The following is a 25,881-nucleotide window of genomic DNA, read 5'->3' as shown; positions in this document are numbered from 1 at the left end:
CTGAACAAAAAGGCTATCTCAAAATTTTGATTGAATGTGTTTGGGGAAATGGTGGGCATGGAAAGGATACTAATTGCCTTCCAATCACTTTCTACTATGAAAAAGGGCTCAAGCAACTCCAATTTCCAATCGAATGAGCCCTTTTCGAAGTTTCTACGACAACTCCTTCAATACGAAGTGCCCTGGTCTAAAGAAAAAAACAAAACAAAAAAAAAACATTGTGCCAACATCATTCTTTACTTAGGCAGCGCGATTGCACTGCCTATGCTTAGGAGGCACTTATCTTACTCCTCTTTGCGATAATTTCTGTTCATTTTTGGGTCTTTTCGCTCATTGATACCAGTTTATCTTCGTTTTAAGTTTGAACTATTGTATAACGTTATTTCTGCTCGTCTTGGGTTTAATGTAGCTTTTTACTCTCCTTCAAAAAACGTCGTCTAGGGAAACATTTTTTAAATTAATTTTGTTCTATTTTTAGTGACATTGCTTTTTTATTTGTCGATAAAAGAAATATTTGTATTTGTTTTGTTTTTGTCTGCCTAAGATTTAAGATTTTAACTTTCTATTTATATTTTCTATATAATTTTGCATAAACGTCACTGTGCCTTATAAAGACCAGAACATAATTTGCACTTTACTAAAAACAATCCTTGCTCCGAGCAAAGTGTTTTTATTTCTCATAATATTAAAAAAAAATCACCATCATAACCAAGATTTACTGGAAAAAAATGTGGATTGACTATCAAATATGCTGACATTCATTTCTAAGAGTTTTAATAATTTTGGATTTATCAAATTTAGAAAAGGCAAATATTTAAAATGTAATTTGTTTTCAGATTCTGGTTTCAGGTTTTGGTTTCAGATTTTGTTTTCAGATTCTGGTTTCAGAATTTAGTTTCAGATTTGTTTTCAGAGTTCAAATTACGTTCTGGTCTTTAAAAGGTCTTTAAAAGGCAATAGCCCTACTTTCCTTAGTTTCTGCTCGTTTTGAGTTTAACTCGGTTATTTATTGCAGTTTCTGTTCGTTTTGGAATTCATTAATTTATTGCTTGTGATTTATGGTGATTTTCACATCAAAAATCATTTTACTTATTTTTTTCATATTTATTTTAATAAGGCTCTTTGTTTTAATACATTCAAATGTTCGACAACCCTTTTCAAACAATTTTTATAATATAAGTCCTTCTGACAATTTGGATGCATATCCTCCTTACCTTTATCTAAAAGTAGAACATAATGCTGTATTCTTTTCTTAAGATCTAATTAAAAAAAAGTTTTTCAACTGAAAGTAAGGAGCAACATTAAAACTAAAACGAAAAGAAATTATTACGTATGTGAGTGGGTTCACCCCCCTAGTCAATACCTCGCTCTTTACACTAAAGTTTGAATTTTGTTCGAATCACAAATCTCTGAATCAAAAAGGCCGTTTAATTAGAATACATAGCTCTTTTGAAAGTACTAAAAACACTTTAGCGTAAAGAGCGAGGTATTGACTAGGGGGTGAACCCCTTCATATACGTAATAATTTCTGTTTGTTTTAAGTTTTAATGTTGCTCCTTACTTTCAGTTGAAAAAACTTTTTATTTAATTTCTGATCGTTTTTTAAATAACGCTGGGAAATCCGCCCCCCCCTTCATAGAAATGTCCCATTCCCCAAGGAAGCGTTATCCATGGAAACATCCTCCAGCGTAACCCCCTTCTCGGCCCCCCCCCCCAAAAAAACACCCCAAAAAAATTCCTCCAGATAACGTCTGCATAACTTCCCAATAACCAACACTATATGTAAACAATGAGCCAAGTTCATAACTTGCAGCCCTTCCCCCTTCCAGCCCTTCCCCCGGGAACTGTGGGGAACTAAGACATCCTTAAAGACATATATATTAGATTTTTGACTATGCTGAACAAAATGGCTATCTCAAAATTTTGTTTGGGTGACTTTGGGAAAAAATGAGCGGGGGGGGGGGGGAGCCAAGTTGCCCTCCAATTTTTTTGCTCACTTAAAAAGGGCACTAGAAATTTTAATTTCCGTCCGAATGATTTCTCTCACGATATTCTAGGACTAATGGATCGATACGATGACCCCTGGAAAAAAAAAAAAAAAAAAAAAAAAAAAAAAAAAAAACACGCATCCGTGATCTTTCTTATGGAAAAAAATAAAAAATTCCACATTTTTGCAGATAGGAGCTTGAAACATCTACAGTAGGGGCTTCTGTTACGCTGAATCTGATCGTTCGCTTTTCATTAAGAGTTTATCACTTTTAGGGGGTGTTTCCCCCTTTTTTGAAAATAAGGCAAATTTTTAAATGTTAGCACTGCACAAAAATTGAAAAGAAACATGAAAACTGGAATTATTGATTTTATCAAAATATTTCAAGAACAAGTCTTTAAAGTTGCAGTAATTATTCAAATATGCAATTTAAAGCAGCAAATTAGTAATTTTTCATCGATAAGCTTAAAATGAAAAGTTAAATCTATCAGCATTCTAAATTTTTAATTATTTTTCGAATAAATTTGTTTCAGCACAAAACCTCTGAAGGAGGAGGGAGGCTTAAGCCTTCTAGCCTATAAAATGCATGCAATGGTACAAAAAATATTATTAGTCAATTTTTTACTTGAATATTTATTTATAATATTTATATGCTGTCAAAACAATATATAACAGCTTTTCAGTGTGGAAAATTTTAAAGTCTCTCGATAAGTTTTCCTAATAATAATTAAAAACTTTCTATTTCGGACATTCTGTAATAAATGTGCTCTTCTTCCAATTGGATGTTTCTTGGCAACGTCTATCATGCATGAGTAATTTTTCAAGTCTAAAGTAATTATCATTTTATGGTTCCTGACAACATAAAATAAAATTTTGAAATATGGAATGCCAGTTGAGACAATGATGTAGCCTAACTGAAATTGAGAGGGAATAATAATGCCTAAGAGTGAAAACAAAAAACGCTTATTAAATAACTTGTTGAAAATAAACAATAGGCTTAACTGAAAAACACATGGTAAAGGAAATGCGTTCAATATTTAGACAGGGATGCAAATACATTCAAAATTGCGAATGCAAAACAACAGTGCTGAGTTTATTAACTTTAATCTCTACTTTCATTTTTACTTAAAATCTTTACTCTTTTAATCTTTACTGATTTCTTTTGTTCTTTATTTAATGAAAAGAAATAGCGACATAAAAACTAATAAGAGAAGAAAACATCTTATCAAACAGTTCGTGGTAACGAACTGTAAGTAAGGAGCGACCCTGCTCAATGGTAACCGAAACTCTAGAAAACGGGTTGTTGATACCAATAGATATATCAAAAGAATCAGATTTCAATGCTGATTTCAAATATATAACTTTCATCAAGTTTAGAGCTACCTATCAAAAGTTACGCGCCTGAGAAAATTTGGCTGATTTTCAAAAAAAGGGGAAAGACCCCTTAAAAGTTATAGTACCTTAATAAACATCACACCATCATATTCAGCGTATCAAAGAACCCTACTGTAGAGGTTTCACGCTCCTATCTACAAAGATGTGGAATTTTGCATTTTTTGCCAGAAGGAAGATCACGGATGCGTGTTTATTTGTTTGTTTGTTTGTTTGTTTGTTTGTTTTTGTTTTTTTTTTCCCAGGGGTGATCGTATCGACCCAGTGGTCCTAGAATATCGTGGGAGGGCTCATTGGAACGGAAATTAAAAGTTCTAGTGCCATTTTTAAGTGACCAAAAAAATGGAGGGCAACTAGGACCCCACCCCTGCGTATTTTTTTCCCAAAATCACCCGATCAAAATTTTGAGAGTGACATTTTGTTCAGCATGGTTGAAAATAGGATAAATATGTGTTTTAGGATGACTTAATCCCCCGAAGTACCCAGAGGGAGGGCTATGAGTTATAAGCTTTAGCCAATGTTAATATATAGTATTGGTTATTCGGAAGTATACAGAAGTTTTCAGGAGGTTTTTTTCTGCTTGTCGGTGGGATGGGTGGGTCGGAGGTTATGTTGGAGGATCTATTCATGAAGGAAGTTTTTATGGGGGAAGGGAAATCGCCATGAAGGGGGCGCCGGACTTGCCAGCATTATTTATTGGTTATTGGGAAGTATACAACCATTTTCAGGAAGGATTTTTTCAGGAGGGGGGCTAGAGGAGGGAGTTACTCTGGAGAATATTTCCGTGGAGGATGTTTCTTTGGGGTAAGGGACATTTCTATGAAGGGGGCGCCGGATTTCCAAGCATTATTTAAAAAACGATCAGAAATTAAATAAAAAAAACCAAGTTTTTTCAACTGAAATGTAAGAAGGAATATTAGAACTTAAAACGAACAGAAATTATTACGTATATGTGGATTTTCTCCCACAAATCAATAACTCGCTCTTTACGCTCCTGTTTTTTTTTTGGTGCTTTCAAAATATCTTTCTATTATAATTAAAAGGCCGGGTTTATTCTGGATTTTTTTAATAAATTTTTTTTTTCTATTACATTAAGGTGCCTTTTGTGTAACTCGGACAGAACAAACTAATATACGTACTAATATATAAACAATAAAAAAAACAATAAAAAAACAAGCGATACGGCTCAATAGTAATCGAAACTTTTAAAAATGAAATTTTGATGTCAATAAATGTATCAAAAGAATGGGTTTATAATGTTTATTCTAAATATATAAATTTTATTAAGTTTAGTATTACTCATCAAAGGCAACGAGCCTGAGGAAATTTACTCTATTTTTTAAAGAGGGGGGACAAATCCCCTACAAGTGAAAGAATTTTAATGAAAATCACAACGTCAGATTCAGCGTATCAGAAAACCCTATTACATAGGTTTCAAGCTCATATCTGCAAAAATCTGCAACTTTGAATTTTTGCCAGAAGAAAAATATACGAATATAGAAGTTAGTTACGTAAGTTAATTTGTAAAGACATTCATTTAGCAAAACAAAAGTAAAATTTTTATGCAAATAAAAGCTGCATTAACTAAAAAACGATCAGAAATTTAATAAAAAAACAAGTTTTTTAAACTGAAAGTAAGGAGCGACATTAAGACGAACAGAAATTATTCCGTATATGAAAGGGGCTGTCCCCTCCTCAACGTCTCGCTCTTTATTCCGTATATGAAAGGGGCTGTCTCCTCCTCAACGCCTCGCTCTTTACGCTAAAGTTTTTTATTGTTTAGAAAAAAAATTGTGAGACAGAGTCAAACTTTAGCGTAAAGAGCGAGGCGTTGAGGAGGGGACAGCCCCTTTCATATACGGAATAAAGAGCGAGGCGTTGAGGAGGGGACAGCCCCTTTCATATACGGAATAATTTCTGTTCGTTTTAAGTTTTAATGTCGCTCCTTACTTTCAGTTTAAAAAACTTGTTTTTTTTATTTAATATATAAAGAGGCTCCCCAAAAACAGCCTCATGGTCTTTACTACAATGTTTTGATAATACTTTACTGAATGAACTATTAAGCGCATTCCTTGGTATTATCTACCGATCAGGGGCGTATCTAGAGCAAAATCTTGGGGAAGGCCAAATGTGACAGGGGTGCTAATGAGCAAAATCTTGGGGGGGGGGGGGGCAATCTGACAATGGTGCCAATAATTGAAAAAATTAAAAATTTATTCTAAAAAAAGTAAAAGAAAGAAAAAAAACAAAGAAAGTGAGTTCCAGAAAAAAACTTACTCCCCCCCAGCCCCCTGAATCCGCCACTGCCGATTGCCTTTCAAACATCTGAACTGAACTTTTTATTGTTTAAAGCAAATAGGCATCAATCTGACTTTGCTCTTGTGGTATTGTGAAAAATATTTTTTTCTAATATCCATTTCTAATAATTAATATCCATTGCTAATAATAAAAAATTTATTATTATCTATTGCTCTTGTATTACAGCTTACATTTTAGAAGTATTGTGGTAAAAGAAGGAAAACTTTAGAGTGAGAAGCAGGGGGCTGGTAGGGGGCACCCTCTCATATACAAAATAATTTTTGTTCTGGATAAGCTTTCATGTTGCTCTTTACTCTCTCTTGAGATTTGTTTATTTTTATTTCTGTTCTATTTAGTATCATGTCAAGAGTCTTACATATAATATATACTTTGCACATTTTGAATATGCTTAAATCTTATACTCTGTTGATGTAGTGTAAACTTTTCTGGCCTAGGCTCTCGTAAATGTTCGGTATGCTGCCACCCCCTATGCCTTTTTTTACATACACGTTTGACATTTGCTAAATAATTATCAAATATGATCAGCATGCCCAAGAAAGTCCCTCCTTAAAATGTCTATGAAGGACATGAATAATAAAGAAAAAGGTTGGGCTATCATTTTTAAGGCTTTGGAGGGGAGTTCTCCAAATTTATACGAGATACCCGGCACAACTCTATTTGTTCTTTACTGTTATAAAATAAAATAACTATTATAATAATCATGGTTCCAGCAGTAGCTGCAACCTAATAAAGAGTGAACCACAGCTCATAATAACCAAAAGTTGACAATTGCGTTTAGAAAAAAGCTACCCAGAGAAAAAAATTGCCATCTGACACTGATTCTGGATTGGTGACTATTATTTCGGTTCGTCTTGAAAGTAAGTTTATTGCGAAAAGAAATTTATGGTGATTTTGAAAAAAAAGGCCAGAAACCCTCTAAAATAGAGTCAGATCAAAATAAAAAGCGCACCATTGGAATCAGCAGAAGGGAACTTACAGTCCCCCTGCTTGAACAACAAAGAAAACCGCTTTTTTGCATCGGTAGCACTGACCTGTTCCCTTTTTTTCTTTTTTTTTCTAGCAGGGCTAGGGGGTGGGCAAAGCAACATAGAGAGATGTGTAATAGCTCATTCGAAAGGAAATTAAATTTGTAAGTGTTCTTTTAAGTGACCAAAAAGATTGGACGGCAACTAGCCCCCCTCTCTACAGGCCCCCTCCATCCAAAGTCATCCTATCAAAATTTCGAGATAGTCAATTTATTGAACGTAGTTCAAAAGTCAAATACCTATGGTTTTAGTGATGATATGACCCTCCATAGTCCCTGAGGAAAGGAATGTACGCTGTATTGGTATCTGACGTATCGATTTTACGCGTATCGGTATGGGCGTATTGTTATTGGGCGTTTTGGTATCGCCTGTATCTTAGACAAATTTTTTAGTAGCTCATATAAAAGATATTGCTCATATATGCGTCCTTCCTTCCTATTAATTCCAGCAAGTTCCAAAAGGCACTAAAGAACGGCATTTTGGATGCCTTGTCTCAAGTAGAAAAGCTGGGGCTACTGGGCTACCAGAACTTTTTAGAGTGACGTTTAATGGCTCATTTGAAAGCTATTGCTCATATCTACGTGATTTTTACCAATTCTACCGTCCGTAAGTTACTCATATCTACGTGATTTTTACCAATTCTACCATCCGTAAGTGTGATATGGCACTAAAAACAGGGGCGAAATTTCGTCAGAGCCCTGGGGGGCAACGGTGGACCAAACTTTCCCATATCAAGTGAAAATCTCACTGAGAAAAGAAAAATAAGCCTTATAGTACCATAAATGCAAAGAATTACTAAAAAAAACTGGCCCGTTTCTCTAAATTATGCAAGCTTATCTTAGTTTTGACAAGATTTTTGAAGAAACTAAATATCAGGCGGGGGGAGGGACAAACTGGGGTCTGGGGAGCACACTGGGGTCTGGGGGTTCGGGAGGGGGGGGGAATTTGTCCCCTGTCCCATAAAAAATTACGCCCTGCAAAAAATAATACTTCTGGTGTCATTTCTTAAGTAGATAATGCAAATATTGCAAACATATAAATAAAACCTACAAACAAATTCATCGAAATGATTTTACATCGATCTTTTATGTAATTATCTTAATTTTTAGTTACTATGTACCCTATTTTGTTCTGTACTAGGTTTTCAGCTATATCCGATGAAATTAGCCCAATTTATAATGAACTGCATTGGTCCTTTATGTAACTCTTTTTCGATATTGTCTGAAACTGTATATTCTTTCATAATATACGAGCGTTGGTGGCTCAGTTAGTAGAGCGTAGGTCTTCTAATACCAAGGCGTCGAGTTCGAACCTCATCCAGGGTAACTTCTTCTGTTAATTATAAATGGATGATGCTGGTTTCTAGGAAAGGAAGGTTTTATTATAAAATTTTATTCTCCTTGTAATATTCAGTTATTATAAGTTTTCCTATTCGTTCTTCACTATAACTAGCTCCAGAAAATAGAAAAACCAAAATATAATAATGAAGTGGTACTTGTTTATTATTCGGTTAAGCCTCGAGAAATGAATTTTTTTTTTTTTTTTAATTTGGTTATTGTAGAATGGTCAATAGTCTCCGATGGTAGAATGGTGAGCATGGCTTGTGCATGAAAATGCAGTTTACTTGTAAAAAGTAATACTAGTTGCCTTCCAATTTTTTTGGTCACTTAAAAAGGCACTATAGCTTTTAATTTCCGTTCGAATAAGCCCTCTCGTGACATTCTAGGACCACGCGGTCGATATGATCACCCCTGGGGAAAAACAAATTATAACGCATCCGTGATATTTCTTCTGGCAAAAAAAACAAAAAAAATTCACATTTTTCAGATAGGACCTTGAAACCTCTACAGTAAGGTCTGATACACTGAATGTGATGGTGTGATTCCCATTGCGATTCTATAAATTTTAGTGGGTGTTTCACGCTTTTTTCGAAAACAAGGCAAATTTTCTCAGGCTCGTAACTTTTGATGGGTAGGGATAATCTTGATGAAACTTATATATATATATATATATATATATATATATATATATATATATATATATATATATATATATATATATATATATATATATATATATATATATGCATATATATATATATATATATATATATATATATATATATATATATATATATATATATATATATATATATATATATATATATATATATATATATATATATATATATATATATATATATATATATATATATATATATATATATATGTAAAATGAACATAAAAATTCAATTCTTTTTATGTATCTATTGATATCAAAATTCCGTTTTTTAGAGTCTCGGTTGCTATTGAGCTGGGCCGCCTCTTACTTACACCTTGTTTCCAAGAAATGTCTGAAAACCGTGTAAACATAAAATAACGTCATTAGTGTTATAATTATGGTTCAAAACACTTGACTATATGCTTGCAGGATCACCTCCCGTATATTTTTCGGCTCCTCCTCCAAGCCCTCTTAATAGGCTACACAATCAAGGTACAAAAACTAATATATCAAACCAGATTATTAGAGGCGTGGTTCTGTTAGTACAGCGGTGGACTTCAAATTAGAGTTTCTTTGGTTCGACTCCTAATTGTTTTTTTTAATCACGGTTTTCTCCCCTTCTATATGATCATTTTCAGATAAATTCACTGTTTTTATAAATGTGATGCACTCATTTTTTAAAACATGTTTCGGGAAGGTATTTTATAAGGAATTTTGATTCAAAAGGTAATAAAGGGAATAGAGGTCATCCAGTTCATGGTTTGCAACGATATTCTTAGTAGATCACTAAATCCACACACCAACATATCGCGTAATTTTGTTAAAATCCTGTGTGTGTGGGGGGGGAAGATGAAATCTGGGGCCAATTTTCCCAAGTCAAGTGAAAAGGACAGAGAAAACTGAAAAGAGCCATATCATAGGCAGCGCAATAGCGCTGCCTAAGTAAAGAACGATGTTGGCACAAGGTATTATTTATTTTCTTCTTCCATACCAGGGCACTTCGTATTGAATGAGTTGTCGTAGAAACTTGGAAAAGGGCTCATTCGATTGGAAATTGGAACGGCTAGTGCCCTTTTTAATAGTCTAAAGGGATTGGAAGGCAAGTAACACCCTTTCTACGCCCACCGTTTCCCAAAACACATCGAATCAAAATTTGAGATAGCCATTTCGTTCAGCGTAGTTGATTTCCATATAGAAATTATTTTTTTTGATTAGAACACTCCCCCACAGCTCTCAGGGTAAGGGTTTTAAGTTATGCCCTGGGGGCATATAAGAACGATGTTAGAGCAATGTATTATTTATTATTTTTTTTCCTTTAGATCAGGGCACTTTGTATCGAAAAAGTTGTCGGAGAAACTTCGAAAAGGGCTCAAGTGAAATGGACAGAGAAAACTTAAAAGAACCATATCATAGGCAGCGCAAAAGCGCTGCCTTAGTAAAGAACGATGTTGGCACATATAGTTATAAAAAAGATAAAGATGTACTGAAGAAAGCTGATCTGTTTCAGTAGATACTTGAACTATGCAGGCTTATCTTAATTTTGACAACATTTTTGGAGAAGCTAAATTTGACCCGGGGGGGGGGGGAGAGGTAACTGGAGTGTGGAGGAAAACTGTGGTCTGGTAGGGGCAGTTGCTCCCTCTGTCCCTTAGAAAAATTACGCTCCTGACCAAAACCCCTTGCCACTTAGTGGCTGGAGAAGCGTAGACATGTGGTTCTGGAACCACTCAAAGTTGTCAAACAGTTCGTGGTAACGAACTGTAAGTAAGGAGCGACCCGGCTCAATAGTAACTGAAACTCTAAAAAACGAAATTTTGATACCAATAGATACATCAAAAGAATCAATTTGTTATACAGATTTCAAATATATAAGTTTCATCAAGTTTAGTTTTCCCAGTTGCACGACATCAAAAGTTACGCGCCTGAGAAAATTTGCCTTATTGTTGAAAAAAGGGGAAAACAACCCCTAAAAGTCATAGAACTTTAATGAAAATCATACCATCAGATTCAGCGTATCAGAGAACCCTACTATCAAAGTTTCAAACTCCTATCTTCAAAAATGGGGAATTTTGTATTTTTTTGCCAGAAGAAAGATCACGGACGCGTGTTCATTTATTATTTTTTATTTATTTATTTTTTTTATTTTCCCAGGGGCGATCGTATCGATCCAGTAGTCCTAAAATGTCGTGAGAGGGCTCATTCGAACGGAAATTAAAAGTTCTAATGCCCATTTTGAGTGACCAAAAAAATTGGAGGGCAGCTTAGCCCCATCCCACGCTCATTTTTTTCCCGAAGTCACCCAATCAAAATTTTGTGATAGCCATTTAGTTCAGCATAGTCGAAAATCTAATTAATATATCTTTGAGGATGACTTAATCCCCCAGAGTATCCGGGGGAAGGGCTACAAGTTATAAATTTTGCCCATTGTTTAAATATAGTATTGGGTATTCGGAAGTATACAGGCGTTTTCAGGAGTAATTCTTTTCTAGCGGGGGAGTGGGGGGTCAGAGTAGGGGTTCTGGGGGAGAATCTTTCCACGGAGGATGTTTCCTTGGGGAAGGGACATTTCTATGAAGGGGGTGCCGGATTTTCCAGCATTATTTAAAAAACGATCAGAAATTAGATAAAAAATAAGTTTTTTTTTCAACTGAAAGTAAGGCGCAACATTAAAACTTGAAACGAACAGAAATGATTACGTATATGAGGGGGTTCGCCCCCAAGTCAATACTTCGCTCTTTACGCCGAAGTTTTTTAGTACTTTCAAAAGAGCTTTCTATTCTAATTAACTGGCCTTTGGGATTCAGGGGTTCGTGATTCGAACAAAATTTAAACTTTAGCGTAAAGAGCGAGGTTTTGTCTAGGGGGCGAACTCCCTTATATGCGTAATAAAAACATACGAATATAGAAATTCGTTACGTAAGTTAGTTCTCAAGCTATGTCAGAACAAAATTTCGAGAAAGCCATTTAGCCGAAAAAACAAAAATTAATATACGAATTAATATGCGAGAAAGCCATTTAACCAAAAAAGGAAAATTAATATGCGAATTTCGTTTTAATTATTCATGTACGGCGAGCCAAAATCAAAGCTGCATTAATTCAAAAACGTTCAGAAATTAAATAAAAAAAAGCTTTTGTAACTGAAAGTAAGGAGCGACATTAAAACTTAAAACGAGCAGAAATTATTCCGTATATGAAAGGGGCTGTCCCCTCCTCAACGCCTCGCTCTTTACGCTAAACTTTGACTCTTTCTCACAACTCTATTTTTTTAAACGATAAAAACTTTAGCGTAAATAGTGAGGCGTTGAGGAGAGGACAGCCCCTTTCATATACGGAATAATTTCTGCTTGTTTTAAGTTTTAATGTCGCTCCTTACTTTCAGTTACAAAAACTTGTTTTTTTATATTTAATAGTAAATTAGAGATGCGCATTGCATCAAATTTGAAAGTTACGCCTCTATTTACGAGCATGGAACCCAACGCGACCATCGGAGATCTGCTTTTTCAGGCAGAGGGCCACGCTTGTCACGCACACTAAGATGAAATAGTGCTGCACCAATCAGTCGAAATGATACATCCCCGCAGCCTAGTTCCAGGTTACGTTGTAGGTGTTTGAGTACTACGTGGTCATGCTTAGAAGAGTTACAGCATAGATAAGATCTACATGTACGGTGGCCAAGCTGATGTTGGGTAAGGGAAGATAAATGTAGGGACTAGGATAGAGAGGGCCATGAGCCTCAAATTTTCAAGGCGTGTTTTAGGAATGCGCAATGTTAGAGGGACACTAATTTGAATGAACTGATGCTGGGAGAGTGGAATGTGTTAGGGTTAGTAGAAACATTTAATGATTATGAATCTTTTTAGATAATTATGAATATTTTTGGGCATATAGTATGCAATCTAAAATATAAAAGTATATGAAGAATTGGGTGTGCTTTATTGGTAAGAGGAAATCTAAGGATCATGGGTGAAAAAAGCTAGGGTTGAATTTGTTAGATTTTTCTGAGAATGAAAGAATGGTAATTTTAAATGGGAAGTTTGGCAGGGATATTAAAGAGAATCTTTCACGTTTTTCGGAGTTTTGTTTTGCAGCATGTTTCCTTTTGTTAGTATGCCATTTTAGTCAAATTATAGTGATTTCCTGGTTTAAAGCTATGTGACGTCAGATCAATTCTCCTTAGTAAGGCCTTCTAGTTGTCCCAGAGTAAAGAGCTAAAAACAGTGAAAAGAAGGAGGTAGCAAGAATGAAAGAAACCCTGATTTGTGACAAAATGAAGAGGTCTACAAAGATTACGAATTAACTAAGTAATGTAGCGGAAGCAGCAATTTTAAGGGAAAATGTACGAGCGTAAACCGAGCTGTTTTCACAGATCACAGAGACATGAGTAGATTAAATCAGTCACCAAGTTGGCTTTCCTCTCAACGTGGACGATTATGAAATGACCGAGCCGATAATAGCACAACAAGAATGGAATACCCTAAAAAAAAAAAAAAAAAAAAAAAAAAAAAAAAAAAAAAAAACTCCAGACTTTGATGGTGGTAGACTGGATCTAGAGCAGTGCCCTATGCACTACTGCACATTATATCACCTTATTTCACTTCGGTTTTGAATAAGATGGAATCACCCATAAGCTGGAGCAAGTCGATAGGAACACGTTAATTTTGGAAATGGGGTCAAAACAAACGTTAAAGCTACAGGTATGGAATTTACAAGGAGAATGTGAATAAGAATGAAAAACTACAGGTATCTATGGAATTTACAAGGAGAATGTGAATAAGAATGAAAAACAGCGGTTGGACAGGCCGGTTTTAAAGAGGAATTTAGCAAAATTAACCAGGAGTTTGTTGAACATTGCTTAATTAAGAAACAGGTAAGTGAGATTGGTGTATGGCTGTATATGGCATCTTGAATTTAAAAGGAGTATTAGATAGTCAAACAGTTCGTGGTAACGAACTATAAGTAAGGAGCGACCCGGCTCAATAGTAACCGAAACTCTAAAAAAAGGAATTTTGATACCAATAGATACATAAAAAAAATTAGATTTTAATGCTGATTTCAAATATATAAGTTTCATCAAGTTTAGTTCTACCCATCAAAAGTTAAGCGCCTGAGAAAATTTGACTGATTTTCGAAAAAAGGGGGAAAGACCCCCTAAAAGCTATAGAACCTTAATGAAAATAACACCATCAGATTCAGCGTGTCAGACAACACTATTGTAGAGGTTTCAAGCTCCTATCTGCCAAAATGTGGAATTTTGTATTTTTTGACATAAGAAAGATCACGGATGCGTGTTTTTTTGTTAGTTTTTTTTTTTCCCAGGGGTGATCGTATCGACCCACTGGTCGAAAATATCGTGGAAGGGCTCATTGGAACGGAAATTAAAATTTCTAGTGCCCTTTTTAAGTGACACAAAAAATGGAGGGCAACTAGGCCCCCTCCCACGCTCATTTTTATCCCAAAGTCACCCGATCAAAATTTTGAGATAGGCATTTTGTTCGGCATGGTCGAAAATATGATAATCATGTCTTTTAAGATGACTTAATCCCCCAAAAGGCCCCGGGGGGAGGGTTGAAATTTATGAACTTTACCCAGTGTTAACATAGTATTGATTATTAGGAAGTATACAGACGTTTTCAGGGGAAATTTTTTCTGGTAGTGGGGGGGGGGGGGGTTGGGGGTTATGTGGTAGGATCTTTCCATGGAGGAAGTTTTCATGGGGGAAGGGACATTGCTATGAAGGGGGCGTCGGCTTTCCCAGCATTATTTAAAAATAAGATCAGAACTTAAATAAAAAAAAAAATTCAACTGAAAGTAAGGAACAGCATCGAAACTTAAAACGAACAGAAGATATTACATATATGATTGGGTTCACCCCCTAGTCAATACCTCGCTTTTTATTCCAAAGATTTCTTAGCATTTTGATAAGAGTTATTTATTCTAATTAACGACCTTCGTGATTAAAGGTTCATTTTTAAAGAATTGGAACAGGATTTGAATTTTAGCGTAAAGAGCGAGGTATTGACTAGGGGGCGAACCCCCTAATATACCTATTAAAAATATATGAATATAGAAGTTCGTTACGTAAGTTAATTCGTAAGTTACGTATATTTATTACTAATAAAAACGTTCGTAAATAAAATTAAACAACTTTCGAGAAAGCCATTTAACCAAATAAAAGTAAAATTAATGTGCAAGTTTTGCTTTAATTATTTATATACGGTGAGCCAAAATCAAAACCTGCATTAATTCAAAAACGTTTAACAATTATATAAAAAAAAACAAGTTTTTTTAACCGAAAGTAAGGAGCGACGTTAAATCTTAAAACGAACATAAATTATTCCGTATATGAAAGGGGATGTCCCCTATTCAACGCCTTGCTCTTTAGGCTAGAGTTGACTTTCTCACAACTCTATTTTTTTAAACAATAAAAAACTTTAGCGTAAAGAGCGAGGCGTTGAGGAAGGGACAGCCCCTTTCATAAACGGAATAATTTCTGTTCGGCTTAAGTTTTAAATTCGCTCCTTACTTTCGGTTAAAAAACTTGTTTTTTTTATTTGTATTAAAAGAAGTATTACTTATTGTTATACTTACTTATTCAAATTATTTACTTGACAAATCCGCTGTAATATTCTCTCCATACGCAAGATTCTGCATCCAAAGAGGATGAAAAAGTCCCAAAATTTTTGAAAACCAACTTAGTTTATAATATCATTTCTCGTACCTACACAAGAAATAATATTTTTTGAAATCTCGATTCATTTGTAAGTAATGAACGGCTGTTCTATTTCGGGACAGGTCAAATAACTCCCTATGCCTAAAGACACATTTATGTTGAGCTAGCAAAATTTCCCACATCTTCTTAAGATACTCGCCTGGAGCTACTTTCTTAAGTGCTACAATATTAATTTTTTTTTAAACAAGGAACTAAAGGTGTATTTCTTATTAAAAAAAAAATAACAAAATGAAACGACACTATTTTTCCCTAGATTGGAAGTGATTAGAAAGTATATTAAAAAATAAGCTTTGAACTGAAACTAAGGAGCAACATTAAAACTTAAAACAAACAGTAGTTATTCCGTAAAACAAAAAAGACCATGTTAGTGTTGTTTCTAAATTATATTTTAATCAAAACGAGCAGAGATTAATTAAAAAAACAAAGTTTTCCCGAGGGAAGTAAAGAATGATGTTGAAACTTACAACGAACAAAAATTATTACCTCACGGCCTATCTAACATACATCAATAAAACTAGTGCAAATAAATAAACTGGTGATATTTCAAAATGTTTGTAGGATTACAGAAAACTAGCGCTTTACTGAAAATAAAAAACAATGTAAGAGTTTTGGTACGGTAAAAATAAAAATTTAAGGGCATTTTTAACAGTATTAAAGTAAAGCATTTTTTTTCGGTATTTTATTTATTTATTTTTTCTTTTTCGGATTATTTTTTAGATAAGTTCGAAGTGAAGTAATCTTATTAGTATTAGACTATGGACTCAATTTCAAATTTGTATCACAACTTAAAATTCTCCATTTTATAGAGAGATATAATTGTCCATATTACGCTATTATGTTCTTCATGTCGAGTAATACTAGGTGACACCAAGATTTTACCCGATAAATCTACCCATTATTTTTATGCTGTTTAATGACTGTAAACTTATTATTTTTATGCCTAAGTTTTTAAGATAATTTTAATTTTATACTGAAAGTTACTGATATAACAGCTCCTGAAGGACTATGAAAAGCCTTATAGATTAACTTAGATTTTGTGTTTTCAGTAAAGCGATAGTTTTCTGCAATCCTACAAATATATGGAAATATCACCAGTTGATTTATTTGCCCTAGTTTTATTGATATATGTTAGATAGGCTGTGAAGGAATAATGTATGTTCGGTTTAAGTTTCAACTTCGCTCTTTACTTCCCTCGGGAAAACTTTGTTTTTTAAAATTAATAATAGTAATAATATAACTCATATAACAATAACATGATTTAAATTTTTGTATTATACGCAAAATATCAAACAGTTTGTGGTAACAAACAGTAAGTAAGGAGTACACAGTAAGGAGAACAGTAACCCGGCTCAATAGTATCCGAAACCATAAAAAACTAAATTTTGATACCAATAGGTGCATCAAAAGAATCAAATATTTATGCTGATTTCAAATATATAAGTTTCATCAAATTTAGTCTAACCCATCAAAAGTTACGAGCCTGAAAATATTTGCCTTATTTTCGAAAAAAGGGGGAAACACCTCCCAAATGTGATACAATCTTAATAAAAATCAAACCATCAGTTTAAGCGTAATAGAAAACCCTACTGTAGATGTTTCAAGCTCCTATCTGCAAAAATGTGGAATTTTGTATTTTTTGCCAGAAGAAAGATCACGGATGTGCGTTTGTTTGTTTTTTTTTCCCAGAGGTGATAGTATCGATCCAGTAGTCCTAGAATATCGTGAGAGGGCTCATTTGAACAGAAATTAAAAGTTCTAGTGCCCTTTTTAAGTGACTAAAAAAATTGGAGGGCAACTTATCCCCCTTCCACGCTCATTTTTTTCCCAAAGTCACCCAATCAAATTTTGAGATATCCATTTTGCTCAACATAGTCAAAAATGTAATAAATGTGTCTTTGAGGATGACTTAGTCCCCCACAGTTCCCCGGGGAAGGGCTGCAAGTTATGAACTTTGCCCATTGTTTACATATAGTACTGGTTATTGGGAAGTGTACCGACGTTCTCAGGAGGGATTTTTTCTAGTGGGGGTTGAGGTGGAGGGGTTGCGTGGGAGGATCATTCCATGGAGGATATTTTCTGGGGGAAGAGACATTTCTATGAAGGGGGAGCTAGATTTCTCAGCATTATTTAAAACGACCAGAAATTAAAATAAAAAAAGCAAGTTTTTTCAACTGAAAGTAAAGAGCAACATTAAAACTTAAAGAAACAGAAATTATTATGTATATGAAGAGGTTTGCCCCCTAGTCAATACCTCACTCTTTACGCTAAAGTTTCTTATGTATTTTCAAAAGAGCTATCTATTCTAATTAAACGGCCTTTGTGATTCAGTGATTTGTGATTTGAACAAAATTCAAGCTTTAGCGTAAAGATCGAGATATTGACTAGGGGGCGAACCCCATCATATACATAATAATTTCTGTTCATTTTAACTTTTAATGTTGCTCCTTCTTTCAGTTGAAAAAAAACTTGTTTTTTTTTATTTATTTTCTGTAATAATTTGAGAGCTGTCACCACACCGTGCACATATTAGAGGATTAGTTAAAAATGCTTCTCATAGAGAAGATAAATTAAGGGTTATATTTTACAACCCTTCCCCCTTATATATTTATTTGTTGGACACTGAAAATTAGGAAAGTATGTTCAAAAACTAGAACAAAAATTCCATATTAAATACAGAACTAGCTAAGTACTGATTCACTGCAAATGGGATTCAAGTCCAAGATTCAAATTGGCAAGATTCAAGAACAAAAAAGTGCACAAAAGAGAAATAAATCCCTGGGAAGTAGAATTCTAGTGACACAATGCAAAAATGAGCTATTTTCTGACGTGATACAAGATACGAGCAAAGTTCAAGCTTGATGCAAAGTTAACTAATGCCCATGGAAAAAAAAAGAATTAAGTCTAGACCGAGAGCAAGAACAAGGTAAGTCGTAACGCGGCGCAAGGATTCGACAAGTCCAAGCTGTAGACTGTCAGTGACTCGGTACGAAACTTGCAAAATCCTGGCTAGGAGCCAAAATTAGCTCGGTGCAAGACCAAATGGTGCAAGTCCAAACTCAGTGCAAGACCAAACGAATTTTCGACTCAGTAGAAACACTGGTTAAATATTGACTCAATTTAAAAAAAGAATCATTTCCCCAATCGACGCTAGAAGGAAGCAAGCTCTAACTTGGTGCAAAAATGACCTATGTCATCAGGATTTTGGGTTTTAAAAAAAAAAAAAAACAAACCTGTTTTGGTGCAAAAACAATCTACGCCTTGATCAGATTAAATGAAAAAAACAAGCTTTTTCAACTGAAAGTAAGGAGCAACATTAAAACTTAAAACAAATAGAAATTATAAGTTTGAAGAAAACTTTAGCGTAAAGAACGAAAAATTGGGAACAGGACGACCCCCTCGCTGATGTAATAGTTTATGTTTGTTTTAGGTTTTAATGTTGCTCCTTACTTTCAATTGAAGAAACTTTTTTTTTATTAAATTTCTTATCGTTTTTAAATAATACTGCGAAATCCAGCTTACCCTTCATGGAAAATCCCCTTCCCCTACGAAAAATTCCTCAATGGAAATATCCTACAACGTAACACCCCCCCCCCCCCTTCCCTTCTCCAGAAAAATCTCCAATGAAAACGTCTGTATTTTTCCCGATAACCAATTCTATATGTAAGCAATGGGCAAAATCATAGCTTGCAGCCGTCCCCCCGGCACTATGGGGGGGGGGGTCAAATCATCTTCAAAGACATGTTTCTTATATTTTTCGACTTCGCCGAAAAAATGGGAATCTAAAAATTTTAATCGGTTGACTTTGGGGAAAAAATGAGCATGGGAGAAAAAGTGAACTAGAACTTTTAAAAAGGGCACTGGAACTTTTGATTTCCGATCAAATGAGCCCTTTTCCGATCTTCTAAGATCACTGGTTCTATACTATTATCCCTGGGGAAAACAAAATAACAAAACAAACAAATAAACACTCATCCGTGATCTTTTTTCCAGCCAAAAAAATCCACATTTTTGTCAGAGCTTAAAATCTCTACTGTAGGGTTCTCTGATACGCTGAATCTGATGGTGCTATTTTCATTAATATGACTTGATGGTTTGGGTTTTTTTCCCTTTTTCCAAAATTTGTCCAAATTTTCTCAGGCTCTTAACTTTTGACGGGTAATATTAAATTTGATGAGTTTTACATATTCTGAATAAGCAGCAAAATTTGATTCTTTTGTGTATCTATTACTATCAAGACTCTGTTTCTTAGAGTTTTGGTTACTATTAAGCCACATTGCTCCTTACATACAGTTCTTTACAACGAACTGTTTGATAAAAATATGAGCCATACTTGGGCTCAGTCTAAAAGCGATCTAAGTCCTGGGTCGGTATAAAATCGATAGAAGCCACTCGGTGCAAAAACAAAGAAAGTACAGGGTAAGAACCGACTTGGTGCAAACAAAAACTAAGTTCTTGACATAAGTCCTGATTTCGTCTAAGAATTAGATGGGTCCTGACTTCTTGAGAAAACGAGTTAAAGGCTTACTCTGGACAAAAACAGCCCAAAAGTGAAAGGTTGACCTTCTTCTCTGGTGTGTTGCAAACCACAGAGGATTTGTGGTAGATATAACAATGTCGTAGTTTACCCCTTCCACCCCATCCAATGTATTCCTTACTGTTAAGTCTCAATATTAGGAAAAAAAAGAGTAAATGGAAATTAAGCTTTCTAGGTTATAAAGCTTTCTAAGATTCCTCTCTTTCTAAGCTTTCTCATGGAACTAAAAGGTCCCACCACCTACTGGTGTAATTTCACTTTTACTTGTGAAAACTTCTTTTTGATTGCAAATATATGTAAAACATAATTTTCAATGAAGCGTTTCAGAATTTTTAGCCCGACTATGCAAGAATTTTTCAAAAGTTTCTTCCACCCCCTCCCAATCAGTTGGACCTTGACAAAGTGATTTCATGAAGATGCACTTCGTCCAAAAGTAATTTTCTGTCCAATTAATAATGACTAATAAGATTGTACGTTCTAATGCTCTCTGTCGCACCTACACTACATTCAACTTCATCAAAAAATACAAAAATAAGCCCCACATTATTCTTATTACTTTTTCCAATTAAGTAGGATGGATTGTTCCCTTCTCTGCTCCAGGTTTCGGTTCAAATGGCTCTCCATTTTTTGACTTAAATCAAGCTGACAAAAAAAAGAAAGAAAAAAGAAAAAAACTGCCAATCCAGCCGGCAATTACGTAAAAAAAAATATTTAAAATCCCAGACACAAGTTCTTTCATATTTCCTTTCGCCTTTTTGATTCCCTAGACAAATAAACATAATTTTTCTTGTTTTTACTGTAGACAGCTTGTCCAAAAAAAACAAAAAAATGTAAAAAATAAACCCACATTACCTAAAATTCCAAGCCTATAGTTGAGAGTAACTACAACAACGTCTCCATAACTAGAAAGAATGGATCCATCATAAGGATTTCCAGATCCCCAGTCGAAACTCTCTCCGTGGAGAAAAACTATAATTGGAAATTTGATAGCTCTATCCACAGATCCCACTGAAAAATAAAAAAATTAAATCCCAGTCCAATATCCGAGATTTCATTCAATCTTATTTCTATTACTTTAGGTTCAAGAGCTCATTGTAGTTGCATTTGAAATTGATGGAAGAGACTTTTGCTACGATTAGGTCATTTTCTTATGTAACTAAGCTTGCACAGTTTCTTACGTTAAAAATTTTTGACAGCTAAATTTAAGGCATTTTTTCAAATATCGCTTTAATTTTTTTTTTCTTTACATTAGCTGTAACTGTTGATGAAGCTAGCTCTTCACTTTGGATTTTTAAGGCTTTTAAAACTAGTCTACCGTTGGCATGCATCAATTATACCTTATGATAGGGAGATAAAGAGAGGGGGTCTGAGAAAGGAATCTCTCATGAAGTTTTTATGACCCCCCCCCCTCCTAGTGACCACTTCTTTGGAATCGCAACGAGTGTAAACATTTAGGACACTTTAGCTTAAAGTAAGTCATTAGGGTATGATACCCTAATGAGAAATCTTCTGATTCTTCTACTTCCGTATCATGTCTCTGACTTTTTAGTTGCTCTATTCTTATATCTGTCTCTACTTTTAAGCCTCTTTGTTTATAATGTCTCCGTCTCTAGTGTCTTTGTCTTTTTAGTCTTATATCTGTGTTTAAGGCTCAAAGGCCCAAGGTAAATTGGATTCGAAGTTGACAGAAGAGGCCAAATTGCGATTAGATTGGTTTCGCCCTGCACTACGGCTCTTCTAATAATGCTTGGCACTGAGACTAGAATTTTTGCCTTTGTATATTTCTTTTGTCTTTTTACTTCGGTTGTTTTGTGTTTTTGTCAGAGATAAATATTTAAGTTGTTTTGTGTGTTGCATTTTATTTCTCTCTTTGTAGGGTAATTTGCTCTAATTGCTTTGTGGTAAAACTAAGTTATAAAAGTAAAAGAAAAAAGAATTAAATTTTCTGGATCAAATAAAGGCAAATACCTAGGTTTTATTTCGTGTCCATTTTGGTTTTATTTCGGTTTTTTAGTCTGTAAATCTTTTCTTAGAATTTTTCGGAATTTTTTTTTTTAAATTGACTTAACTGTCTCATCTCACCTAGGGTTCTGTGCTGACTGAAAACTGTGAAAATAGAGCAAGTTTTCTCAGTAATGGAATTAATATATAATTGGCAGTTTAAAAAAAAAAATGCGTAACAAATTCCTAATACTGCAAGTAACACTAGCCTTTAGAGGGTTTAAGAGGGTGGTAATCCCACCTTTGTTTTGGTAAATTCTGTTATTCTAATTTTTAGTTGGTAGCATTTTAATTCTTGTTTTTCTAAGATTCTCTTCATTCGTGTATTGTAGTTTATGTTCATTTCAAGTTTTAATTACGTAAAAAAAAACAAGTTTTTTCAACTGAAAGCAAGTTAAACCTTAAAAAGCACACTAAAGCTTAAAACGAATAAAAGCTATTCCGTATACGAGGTCGGCTGCTTCTTCCTCAACTCTCGCTCTTTACCTTAATTTTCTAAAGTTCTTTAAAAATACTTCTCAATCCATTCCAACGGCCCTTGTGGGCCGTCTTTCTTAAAGAACTCTGACAAAATGTCAAAGTTTAACAAAAAGAGCGAGGGTTGATAACGGGACAGCCCCCTTATATACGGAATAATTTCTGTTTGTTTTGAGATTTATTGTTGCTACTTAGTTTCTGTAAAAAAAAACTAGTTAAAAAATTAATTTCGGACCGTTTTCCAACCAAGGCTTAAGGAAATTTGTTAAGGAAATCCCCTTAGGTGTTAAATTTCTTTTCGAAAATTCCCGAAAACTTTCCTCTCCTTAGACTCTCCCCGCAGATAATACCCCCCAAATATATCCGTATATTTCCCAATAGCAGATACTATATGTAAATAATGGTCAAATTGCGTAACTTATAGCCCTTTTCCCAGGAACAGTTTACCCCCAAAGACACAATTACTGGACCTTTGAATTAGGCTGAATCTAGTGAATATCTCAAAATTTTGATCATATGTCGCTGGAAACAAAAAATGGGCATGTTAGAGGCGCAAGTTACCCTTCAATCTCTTTGGTCACTTAAAAAGGGCACTAGAACTTTTGATTTCCAATCAAATTATCCCCCTCCCAATCTTTAAGGATTACTGGTTCAATATGACCATCACCGAAGAAAAATAATAAACACGCATACGGGATCTTTCTTCTTGCAAAAAATCCAAAATTTCACAGTTTTATATATACGAGCTTGAAACCTATATAGTAGAGTTCTCTTATATGATGAATCTGATGCTGTCATTCTCATAAAGCTTGCCTGTCGCTTTGAGGGTCTCTTCCCCCTTTTTTTCGAAATGTTAAGTTTTCTCAGGCTCGCAAATTTTGACAGATAGCATTCAACTTATTGAACTTTATAAATTTTGAATCAGCATAAAAAATCAATTCTTTTGATCCATCTATTGTTGTCATAATTTTATTGTTTAGAGCTTCGGTTACTATTGAGCTGAGTCGCTCTTTCCTTATAGTTCGTTGCCACGAACTGTTCAAATAATGAAATGCTACTATTAAGTTTAATTATGACTAATAGTCCAAAACTAATAACAATAGATACTCAATAGTCCAAAACTCTAAACAAACTAAGTGAGGTCAAAATGGTGAAAACTTTTGAAATGTTAATGCTGGTTTTGGAAGCCAACGTACTTCTGACAGATTTTCGAGCAAAGAAATTCTGTCAACTATTATCAAACAGTTCGTGGTAACGAACTGTAAGTAAGGAGCGACCCGGCTCAATGGTAACCGAAACTCTAGAAAACGGGTTTTTGATACCAATAGATACATCAAAAGAATCAAATTTCAATGCTGATTTCAAATATGTAACTTTCATCAAGTTTAGTTCTACCCATCAAAAGTTACGCGCCGGAGAAAATTTGGCTGATTTTCGAAAAAAGGAGGAAAGACCCCCTAAAAGCTAAAAAACCTTGATGAAAATCACACCATCATATTCAGCGTATCAGTGAACCCTACTGTAGAGGTTTCAAGCTCGTATCTGCAAAAATGTGGAATTTCGCATTTTTTGCCAGAAGAAAGATCACGGATGCGTGTTTATTTGTTTTTTTGTGTTTTTTTTCCCAGGGGTGATCGTGTCGACCAAGTAGTCCTAGAATATCGTGGGAGAACTCATTGGATCGGAGATTAAAAGTTCTAGTGCCCTTTTTAAGTGAACAAAAAATGGAAGGCAACCAGGCCCCCTCCCACGCTCATTTTTTTGCTAAAGTCACCTGATCAAAATTTTGAGATAGCCAGTTTGTTCAGCATGGTTGAAAACATGATAAATATGTCCATTCGGATGAGTTAATCCCCCGAAGTTCCTGGGGGGAGGGCTGAAAGTTATGAACTTTGCCCAATGTTAACATATAATATTGGTTATTAGGAATTATACAGATGTTTTCAGGGGGATTTTCTCTGGTAGTAGGGGGTGGGTGGGTTGGGGGTTATGTGGGAGAATCTTTCACTGAAGGAAGTTTTCATGGGAGAAGGGACGTTGCTATGATGGGGGCGCCGGATTTTCCAGCATTATTTAAAAAAAAGATCAGAAATTAAATATAAAAAAAAACAACTTTTCCAACTGAAAATAAGGAGTAACATCAAAACTTAAAACGAACAGAAAATATTAAGTAAATGACTGCGTTCACCCCCTAGTCAGTACCTAACTCTTTAGGCCAAATAATTTTTAGTAGTTTCATAAGAACTATTTATTCTAAACGGCCTTTGTGATTAAGGGGTCATTTTAAAGAATTGGAACAAAATTCGAACTTTAGCTTAAAGAGTGAGGTATTGACTAGTAGGCAAGCCCCCTAATATACGTATTAAAAGTATATGAATATAGAAGTTCGTTACGTAAGTTAATTCGTAAGTTACGTATATTTATTATTAATAAAAACGTTCGTAAATAAAATTAAACAAGTTTCGAGAAAGCCATTTAACCAAATAAAAGTAAAATTAGTATGTAAATTTTGTTTCAATAATTCATGTACGGTGATCCTAAATCAAAACCTGCATCAATTCAAAAACGTTCAAAAATTAAATAAAAAAAACAAGTTTTTTTAACTGAAAGTAAGGTACTACTACTGCTGCAGCTGTAAATGTGACTGGCCGCGACTGGGACTGTGACTACTTCCGACAGCGACGACTTACAACTGTAACTGCAACTGCAATTACATCTACTCGTCATTAGTTTCAGGGAATGTCGAGGGGGATTTTGAACAGAATAAAAACACACTTTATGTATGTTGATTGTTAAAAGGATGCATCAGCACTATCTCAGGAATGTCTGAGGGTATTTGGTTGAAACTGTCATAGAATATTGAACTAAGTCAAAAGACACTATGGAAGTTCACCTTGTTAAAATTGTGTGTACAATATGTTAAATATCTTAGGAACATTTGGGGGTATTAAGTTGAAACTTTCATAGAATGTTGAGGTGGATGTTTTGCTCGATTAAAAGACAATATGTGCATCCCGGTCGTCAAAAGGGTATATTTGCAATATTTCAGGAACGGCTAATAACATTTAGTTGAAATTTTCAAGAAATGCTGAGGGGGATATTGAAATAAATCAAAAGACGCTAATTATAATTAATAAAATAGAATCAAATGTTTTAATTCTTAAGCCAAAGACGTGAAAGCTGGAAACATTCCTAATGTTAACCAATAATAAACTTTGGCTATAAGAACAAACAAAAATTAATTTAAAAAACTGTCCTGAAAACAAATTAAACTATAAACATTTTGTTAAATATTAATTTTTAAAAACAAAAAAAAAATGTGAAAAATTTTTTATTGCTGGATTTCAAAGGATGCATATATCTATATATTAAATATTCAGTTTATTTTGATTAGTCCTTTCCAGTGATCTTAGTT

At 34.4% G+C, this 25,881-nt stretch overlaps 1 protein-coding gene across 1 annotated transcript in view; it reads right to left on the bottom strand.

Moving 5' to 3' along the window:
* The window catches only part of LOC148941220 (neuroligin-4, X-linked-like), a 258,542-nt gene that overhangs the window by 203,102 nt on the left and 29,559 nt on the right, over positions 1–25,881 (bottom strand). The window contains exon 2 of the mRNA XM_089104126.1: positions 20,841–20,996. Coding sequence (XP_088960252.1) covers positions 20,841–20,996 — 156 coding nt within the window. The remainder of the gene's footprint in view (positions 1–20,840; positions 20,997–25,881) is intronic.

The sequence above is a fragment of the Artemia sp. Qi Xiang Cuo genome, chromosome 18 (genome assembly GCF_049724085.1).
Source record: "Artemia sp. Qi Xiang Cuo chromosome 18, ASM4972408v1, whole genome shotgun sequence".
NCBI lineage: Eukaryota > Metazoa > Arthropoda > Branchiopoda > Anostraca > Artemiidae > Artemia > Artemia sp. Qi Xiang Cuo.
The sequence above is the reverse complement of the archived record's forward strand: the minus strand, read 5'-3'. Positions and strand labels throughout refer to the sequence as shown.